At 39.0% G+C, this 9,305-nt stretch overlaps 2 protein-coding genes across 18 annotated transcripts in view; both read left to right on the top strand.

Annotated features, from left to right (window-relative positions):
- Positions 1–9,305, top strand: part of F2 (coagulation factor II, thrombin) — a 236,153-nt gene that overhangs the window by 155,110 nt on the left and 71,738 nt on the right. The window lies entirely within an intron of this gene.
- The window catches only part of ATG13 (autophagy related 13), a 33,132-nt gene continuing 24,006 nt past the window's right edge, over positions 180–9,305 (top strand). For 4 of the 17 annotated variants that reach the window (XM_059709480.1, XM_059709478.1, XM_059709473.1 and 1 more), the window contains exons 1-5: positions 184–522; positions 881–996; positions 6,609–6,690; positions 7,636–7,716; positions 8,154–8,273. In XM_059709480.1, coding sequence (XP_059565463.1) covers positions 6,622–6,690; positions 7,636–7,716; positions 8,154–8,273 — 270 coding nt within the window. In that variant the 5' untranslated portion in view covers positions 184–522; positions 881–996; positions 6,609–6,621. Of the gene's footprint in view, positions 523–880; positions 997–6,608; positions 6,691–7,635; positions 7,717–8,153; positions 8,274–9,305 lie in introns of those variants that run through there. The other 13 variants (XM_059709485.1, XM_059709477.1, XM_059709487.1 and 10 more) reach the window with 11 other exon arrangements.

The following is a 9,305-nucleotide window of genomic DNA, read 5'->3' as shown; positions in this document are numbered from 1 at the left end:
AAGTCCCAGTTCTTGACGTTTTTATTTTCTTCTGAGACGCTGGGAAATATTAGCCATAAAAGCATATGGAAAGGAAATAAATTTTCGTGGGAATTTCGAAGAGGAAAGAGATTCAATAGGGTGTTCGTGTGTAGCGAAAGTGCGGCCGAAGTTAGACAGCTGTATTTTCCTCGTAGCCCTCTTCCTCCCCCCGCGTTCACCGAAGCAGATGAAAACAAACACTAACGATGGCGGCGCCGGGAAGCGGCCGGCCGAAGGGCTTAAAGCAGGAGTGATCGCTTGAGTTGTGAGGAGAGTCAAGGAGCTCCGGTCGACGTGTGTGCGACGACTCGCTCAGTCTTGAGAGCGAATACTGGGGGTGTTCGATCCACGAGCCTCCTGAGGGGTGAACTGTCTGCGACCCGGGCTGTCAGTGCTGCTCCGGAGCGCAGAACCCTCGGCCGGGAGGCGCAGCTGGCCGGCCCCGGGCCCCTGCCTCCGTAATGAGAGCCCCGAGCCACTCTTTGTGTCGCAGCTTTGCAGGTACTAACTTTGGAGGGGATACCCCCAGATCTCTCAGCGCTCCCGGGTGGGAGGCTATGGATCTGCGGCTCGTCGGGGGCCTCCTTGGGAAGCTGAAGATGACCAGCCACAGTTCAGTCCCCTGAGCTTTCTCTGGGAAGTCGGGTTGGTGTAGGCTACATTGGGCCTTGATTGTTCCCAGTCTTTACAAAGATCCCAGAGCTTTCGTCTCTACTTTCTCAGTTCTTTGGGTGAAGTCCTAAGGGGTTTTGGAGATAATTTGGGGTTCATAACTCCGGGGTTGGGTACCAATATGAGTTTGGTTAGGTTTTCATTCAATCAAGATTTGCTGAGTGCCAAATATGTACTCCGCGTGTAGGTGAGGGTGACTGTTGACTAGTGAAAAAAGGGACCCAAGGTTCACGACTATCTTCTTACTGGCAGTGGAACGACCTGAGGAAACCTGCGATCCATTCTCATTAAATAAATCTCTGGGTAAGTGGCTAAGCACCTTCTTGGGTTCATCACTAACGCACCTCAGTTTTCGCTTTCTCAGCCAGCTCTCAGTTTTCCTGGTCAATTCAGAGTAACGTTACACTTTCAGTGTTTCTTCCTCTTCTGGGCATCCTACCTCTACAAAGAGGAAAAAGAGGGAGAGATATCTGGAGAAGGAATGTGAATGAATGAATATTAAAGAAAAAAAAGTACCTGTTTTCTTATTCTTTTTTTTTTTTTTTAAATATATTTTATTGATTTTTTACAGAGAGGAAGGGAGAGGGATAGAGAGTTAGAAACATCGATGGGAGAGAAACATCGATCAGCTGCCTCCTGCACATCTCCCACCGGGGATGTGCCCGCAACCCAGGTACATGCCCTTGACCGGAATCGAACCTGGGACCCCTCAGTCCGCAGGCCGACGCTCTATCCACTGAGCCAAACCGGTTTTGGCTGTTTTCTTATTCTTAGTTTAAAACTCATCTCCTAAGATGGTAGAATCTTATTGAGCACCTTCAATGGGAGGTGAGCAATAATAAGAAACAATAGATCCTTCCCTTACACTAAGTCAACCTCCAGATTTTCATGTGTTGTTTTATGAGTGTTCTTTTCATGTGTGGGTATTGTGGCTCCAACTACATTACAAACTTTTTGTTTTCAACTCCCTTTTCCACAAGGATTTATAAGAGCAGAAGTCTTACAGATGTTTGTAGAATGGAATCCAGAGTTGTTATTTTTAGTACACATGGATGATGAAAAAGTGCTGGAGCAGGTGTCACATATACTGATTTGTATAGTAAAACACATGTAAATTTATTCACTGTTCCCAAATTGTATCCCGTTGCCTATAAAATTAAGAAGACGATGAAAAAAAAAGGAAAAAAAAGAAGACAACGATGGCAACTTTTGAGATTTACATTTCATAAAATTTGTAAACCACTGGGTTTTCCATTATTGTACTTACACCTAACAATAATTACTGAATACTTGTATTTTTTCCCTCAAGAGTGGATATTAAAATTGAAGCAAAAACTGCAGATCATCAGCTACTAAACACTCCGAATTGTAATATATGTGTGTATATATATATATTTTTTAAAATATATTTCTTTATTGATTTCAGAGAGGAAGGGAGAGGGAGAGAGAGATAGAAACATCAATGATGAGAGAGAATCATTGATTGGCTGCCTCCTGCAAGTTCTGTACTGGGGATAGAACCTGTAACCCGGGTATATGCCCTTGGCCGGAATCAAACACGGGACCCTTCAGTCCACAGGCCGATACTCTATCCACTGAGCCAAACCGGCTAGGGCCAAATTATAATATTTTATTTAGGGACTAAATCAGTTAGACACAGTGGGATCCTACCATATACTGGAATTGTACTGTATTGAGGTCGGGGCAATAAATCTTTTTCCTTATTGTCTTTCCTGCCCCCATCCACCCAACTGCATTAGCTGATATCTTCCATGATGACTCAGCAGGGTGTCTATAGCCTAAATGCAAAAATAGCCTAAGACATTAACTTTTGAGCTTCCAAAGTCTAAAGTGTTACTATATAAGTGATTTTTCAAGGCTATTTTTTACTATTTCGAAAAAGTAACCACTGTAGAATTTATTGCACCTTCTGGAAAAAAAGTTATTTAATCTTAATAATGCCTAGAAGTCCCTAAAACTTTGTTTTTAAATATTTATTTTCCTTTTAAAGTCCTTTTTACTTTATCACAGAAGAGATGAATAATTACATTCATAACACTGGTTGGAGAGCTGCTTAGATCACAGAGAATGAAGAGTATACTTTAAAAAATTCCTCACTATTATGACCTTTTATTATTCAACTTTAAAGTTTTTTGTTTTGTTTTAAATTTATTGTAGAGAGAGAGAAAGGAAGAGAAAGAGAGAGAAACATCAATTTATTGTTCTTATTTATGCATTCATTGGTTGCTTCTTGGATGTGCCCTGACCCGGGATCAAATCCACACAACCTTGGTGTTTTGGGATGATGCTCTAACCAACTGAACTATCTGGCCAGGGCCTTAATTTGTTTGATTGTTTTTGACTGAAAGAAAAGTAGAGACTCGCCTTTAAGAAATGGCAGTATCCATAGCCAATGAGGTTTATCCAAGGTGCGATTATTGCTAATTGAAAAGAAAAAACAAAAATGCAGGCTGGCCTGACCTGAGTGGCTCAGTAGGTTAAATGTTGTCGGGTGCATCAAAAAATTGCCGTTGCCATACTCGATCAGAGCACATATCTGTGTTGCGGGTCCCATCTCTGGTTGGGGCACGTATGGAAGGCAACCAACAGATGTTTCTCTGTCTCTCACTCTTTCTCCCCCTCAGTTTTAAAAATCTTTAAAAAAAAAAAAAAAAAAAAAGGTCACCGTTCTGCTAATATTTGAGCTGCCATATTGCCTAGTATTATTATTTATCATCATTTTTTTTATCATTTTATAAGAAATGAAGATTGGCCTTAGATGGTTCAACTCAGTGGTTAGAGCATTGGCCCAAGGACAGAAGGGTCATGGGTTCGATTCTGGTCCAGGGCATGTACCTTGGTTGAGGCTCTATCCCTGGCCCTGCTTTTGGTCCAAGCGCATGCAGGAGGCAACCAATTGATGTGTCTCTCTCACATCGATGTTTCCCTCTCTCTGTCGCTCCCCCTCCCTTCCATTCTCTCTGAAAATCAGTGGTAAAAAAATATCCTCGGGTGAGGATTAAAAAAAAAAGAAGCCCTGGCCGGTTTGGCTCAGTGGATGGAGCGTCGGCCTGCGGACTGAAAGGTCCCAGGTTCGATTCCGGTCAAGGGCATGTACCTTGGTTGCGGGCACGTCCTCAGTGGGAGGTGTGCAGGAGACAGCTGATTGATGTTTCTCTCTCATCGATGTTTCTAACTATCCCTCTCCCTTCCCCTCTGTAAAAAATCAATAAAATATATATATATTTTTAAAAAAAACAGATTTGAGTGCCTATATATATATATATATATATATATATATATATGAGACTTGGTTTTATTATTCAGATCCTCTGTATTTTTTATATCTACTTGAGTGCTCAAAGAGGTATGTTGTGTCTTCAGGTATATTTTTGTTTTTATCAAGCTCTGCTAGTATCTCTAGGAATTTTTGCTTCATGTATTTTATTGCTATATTGCTAATGTAAAGGTTTATGGCCCTGGCTGGTGTGGCTGGTCGGCCATCGCATGGGTTAGAGTCTGTCTAGGGCATGTACCTGGGTTGCAGGTTTGATCCCTGGCCCTGTTCAGTGTACCTGTGGGAGGAAACCAATTGATGTGCCTGTCTGTCTTTCCCTGTCTCCCTCTCTCTCCTCTCTCTCCCCTGCCCTCACTCCTTTCCACTATCTTTAAAAATCAGTGGAAAAGATATCCTTGGGTAAGGATTAACAAAACAAAACCAAAAATTTATGGATGTTACATTTTTCAGAGATTATCACTACTCAGTGTCCCTTTTAATCTCATTTCATAACTTTTGACCTGGAATTCCATTATAAATACTTCTGCTTTCTTTTTGTTCTTTTCCTTTCCTCTTCCTCTTTTTCCAAACTGAGTATATCTGCTTATTTCTTTACTTTTAAATTTTCTTTGTAACTCTTTTCGGTATGAAGATGATTTCAGGTTTTTTTTTTTTTTTTTTAATATATTTTATTGACTTTTTACAGAGAGGAAGGGAGAGAGAGAGTTAGAAACATCGATGGGAGAGAAACATCGACCAGCCGCCTCCTGCACATCTCCTACTGGGGATGTGCCCGCAACCCAGGTACATGCCCTTGACCGGAATCGAACCTGGGACCTTTCAGTCCGCAGGCCGACGCTCTATCCACTGAGCCAAACCGGTTTTGGCTGGTTTCAGTTTTTAAACTTTGGTGTTTCTCATTTGTCTACAAAGAACTTTCTAAATGGAATAAAGGATCTTTGTATTTTAATAATAACTCTGATGCCTGAAGTGGGGAAATGACTATTTTGTTTAGTTTGCTCTTGAACTTAACTATTTTGTCTCGTTAACTGTTTCAAATTTACAATATTGAGCTATTTACTTATTAACATGTATTTTCATTGATTTCAGAGAGGAATGGAGAGGGAGAGAGAGATAAAAACACCAATGATGAGAATCATTGATTGGCTGCTTCCTGCACACCCCCTACTGGGGATTGAGCCTACAACCTGGCATGTGCCCTTGACTGGAATCGAACCTGGGACCCAGTCAGATGCTCTATCCACTGAGCCAAGTCAGCTACAGCACAATATTGAGCTTTCTAATACCTGAATACAAAACATTAAAAAATTAGGTTAAAAATTAGAAAATATAGACATTATATAATCTCTTGCCAAATCATTCAGTTGTTTCTTTGAAATTATTTGCTCTGCCCTTCATTTTTTGATGTGTCACCTTAATCCAGTGTGTAAATTATCCCACATCATTTTAGTAAAGGTAGAATTACTAAAATAGCTTTCTCACTGATCATTGATTCTCTCTCATCATTGATGTTTCTATCTCTCCCTCTCCCTTCCTCTCTGAAACCAATAAAAATATATTTTTAAAAAAAAGATTAAAAAAAAAAACAGCTTTCCCTCTTGCTTCCCTGTTTTTTGTTAATTGAAACCTTATTAAACTTTTTGCAGTCAGCCCTTAAATCCTTTAAAGTATCTCCCATCCATTCTGTTTCCAAATCATTGTAACTAAAGTGTTAGCCTTGCCCACAAATCTGAATTATTGCCAAGAACCTAATTGGTTTCCCTGCTTTTCATACTCAGAGCTATTATACAACATGTCAGCAAAGCTGTCTCTAAAGCACCATTCAGATGATACTACTACTCTGTTATTTCCTCTCCTCAAAACCTACTAAGTACAGATCAGGCTCTAGCATTGCATTTAAGACTCTCATGGTCTGGCCCCAACCAGTCATACTACATCCCCATCCATACACAATTCTCTAAAAACCTGGAATACTTTATCATTCTAAGGCCATTTTGATCTCTGTTGCTTTAAACCTCTTTGTGTTCTTCTCACCCTAAATGCTTTCTTCCTCATGTCAGCTCCATTTCAAACTATTCAGCCTGGGGGTATTATGATGTGCTTCATGAAATCCATAAACCCCCTGCAAACGTTCCCATATATGTGCATTTTTTTCTGGAGAAAGGGCTTATCTTGCCATCAGATTCTCAAAAAAAGTCCATAAACCTCCCTAAAGTTAAACTGATTTAGTGGCCTTTTGAAGGAATGTAAATTAACTCGTGTTATGCTTTAACAAAGTTTTTGTCTCACTAAAATTTAGTTCTTAATATGCTGGCTAATAAGTCATTTTTAATACTTAGGTTATATTTAAAGCTCAAAGATTCAGATTCAGATAAAATGTCTTATCTTCATTCATTTTGTAGGTCTCTAGATTTAGCTCTTTGTGTAGAATTTATTTTCCTCAAAAGATATTATCATAATTTTTTTTCACTTTGGCTCTTTAGTTAGAGGGGAATTTTTTCTCCTTCCTACATGACTAGTCATACAGCTCGTAGACAATACTATCTCTGTATGCTTTGATGTAGCTATCCCTTTTAAAAGATACTAGTCAAATTTTAAAGCATTTTTTCTGTTTTAGATTCCCATAGGCAATGGAAACTGATCTCAATTCCCAGGACAGAAAGGACCTGGACAAGTTCATTAAATTTTTTGCCCTCAAGGTAATATCCATTCTCTTGATCCTAGAACTGTTGGAAATAACTTCCGTGCTTTTCCCTTTTTGGAAATATAGCATAACAGCTTGCAGCTTGCCCATTCTAATGGATATTCTGTCTGTTGTAAACTAAACTGTGAAGTTTGGGGGTGGTACTGGGGGTGTAACTAAAGAGTAGCTTCCAATTTTCCACAGCTACTTGTTCAAAAAAAAATTTTTTTTGCAAGGCTGTTTGCAGAAATGTCAAACTATTATGCCAGGTTATTGGCACAGTATGTTCCCTGGATGTGTGAACAAAGACTGTGGACCAGAATGGATAGCCTTTTGGGCATCTTTCCCTAAACATCACACAACTGAAATGTCTTTCATTTATTGTTCCATTCTGATAAATGAGGAATTAAAACTGAATTTTGAATGCTTTAGAAGTTATATTTTCCTAAATCTAAAAATTATTTCCATTTCTATCACTCCTTCCTCTCAAACATTACCATGTAAGAACAATCCACACAGTAGATGCTGGTTGTAAAATTAGTTGGAAGACGTTTGCCATATGGGCCAAAAGATAGGAATAATTGTGGAATCCGTGGTTTAAATCTACTAGGATTACATAAGTATATGGCAATGAATATTTACACCTACTGTTGGACTTGTTTCTTTATGAAAGTCAGAGCCACCATGTGCAACTTTCCTTCTGCCATGTGCGAACATTGCAGGTTCTAAGTCTCAAACTGTAAATCCTCTAATTGGTTGACACTGTGTCTTGGGGAATATTTACAGTATTCTTTTTGTATAGTGTTTTTTCCTATCTGTTCTTGAATATTTTGAGTTTCTAAAGTATAGTTATAATTATTGGCATCTTTTAAAACCTGCTTTGTAAGGGTTTTAATCCTGATTGGAAAGCAAACCAATTTAAAATTTTTCATCTTAGATATTTTTTGGTATTTTTTTTTAGACTGTTCAAGTGATTGTCCAGGCTCGACTTGGCGAGAAGATTTGTACTCGTTCATCTTCATCCCCAACGGGTTCAGATTGGGTAAAATTCCTATTCTTTGCTAAGGGGTATACACTGCGGTGTTCGTTACAAGGAATCACAGGGCAGTAATAAGGGATACTGTTTATAGTATTACTAAACCATAACATTAAAATATCTAATTCCGTTTGATCCATTCACTTGGAAAGTATGTTTTTCATTGAATGTTAGTCCTGGATTTGGTTCTTGGCTTTCTGCTGTTTTAGGTGAAAAGCTTAGTCTCTAGAAAACAAAAATATCTTGTTACTAATTTTTGTCCTAGGTCATTAGCAGTTTCAAGTTGAACTTTGGGGCTTTGATGCAGGATACCTCTTATGGGGAAAGAAAAAGTGAATGAATGTCCTTAGTCAAAGCAGTGCCTGCATTACCCAACATACAGTCTGACTGCTTTATGTTTCTATAATGCTTTCTGTGAGTGAAAAGTCCTTTTTGTCTTCCAGTTCAATTTAGCAATCAAAGACATCCCAGAGGTTACACATGAAGCAAAGAAGGCACTGGCAGGGCAGCTGCCTGCTGTTGGAAGATCTATGTGTGTGGAGATCTCACTCAAGACTTCTGAGGTAAGGTTGTGGCTAGGATGGGTCTTAACTTGACACTCAAATCTCTTCATACTCTGGTTCTAACTCAGCCCTATTCCTGCACCTTCCCTCTGTGAACCTCTCTCATCATTCTCTGAGAGGTCATGTTTTTTGTACTTTTTCTTCCAACCACCTGGAATATAGGCTCATCACCCGCATCTTTGTATACATCGTCTATATGTGACAGGTTTCTACTTATCCTCAAGACTCACATGCTCTAGGAAATCTTCCCCTTCTAGAGGGAGAGGTAACTGTTTTAGACTTCCCATGTACTTTGTTTGTATTCATTTCTAGAGTAGAACTTGCTGTATTGTGGGGTTTTTTTTGTTTATTTGTTTATTTTGTTTACCTTATTCCACATTAGGATTGAGGCAGGTATTGTTACTTGAGTGTTTATTAATCTATTTGCACTACAAGATTGTGAGACTGCATGGTATAATGAAAAGCAGATGGAGTTTGGAGCTACACAGACCCAAGTTCAGGTCTCAGCTGAGTGACTTTGGCCAAATTACTGAACCCCATCCCCACCAACACCACCTAACTAACACAACACTTCCCAGTGTTGCAGAGCTACAATATTTTTTCATTTAATCCTTATTTGTAAAGAGGCTAAAATGACACAGTAGGCAATTATTACATCTTCCTGTTCATACTTTATACTTTTATTCTGGAGTTCAACAGCTATGCTACATCTTATTTATCTTTGTAGTTCTTCAAATTCTTTCTGAAATGAGGCAGGATATAAGTAAATAATCATCTCTGTGCCTAATGCAGTGCATGGGATGGCATGTAGAAAGCTCTCAATGAATTTTGTTGAATGAATATTGTCAGTACTTATTTCATGAAAACCTTAGAACCAAATAAAACAAAACTTCCTATTCTTTATTGAATTGCCAGTTTAGTATACTATAATTTTTTTTTTTTTAGTGATTCATAGGGAGTCCAAAAGAAATCCCTCGAATAACTCTTTCCTCTCTGAGACATCGTGAAATCCGACTGTAAACTATTCTGATT

The sequence above is a fragment of the Myotis daubentonii genome, chromosome 9 (genome assembly GCF_963259705.1).
Source record: "Myotis daubentonii chromosome 9, mMyoDau2.1, whole genome shotgun sequence".
In the NCBI taxonomy this organism is placed as follows: Eukaryota; Metazoa; Chordata; class Mammalia; order Chiroptera; family Vespertilionidae; genus Myotis; species Myotis daubentonii.
The sequence above is the reverse complement of the archived record's forward strand: the minus strand, read 5'-3'. Positions and strand labels throughout refer to the sequence as shown.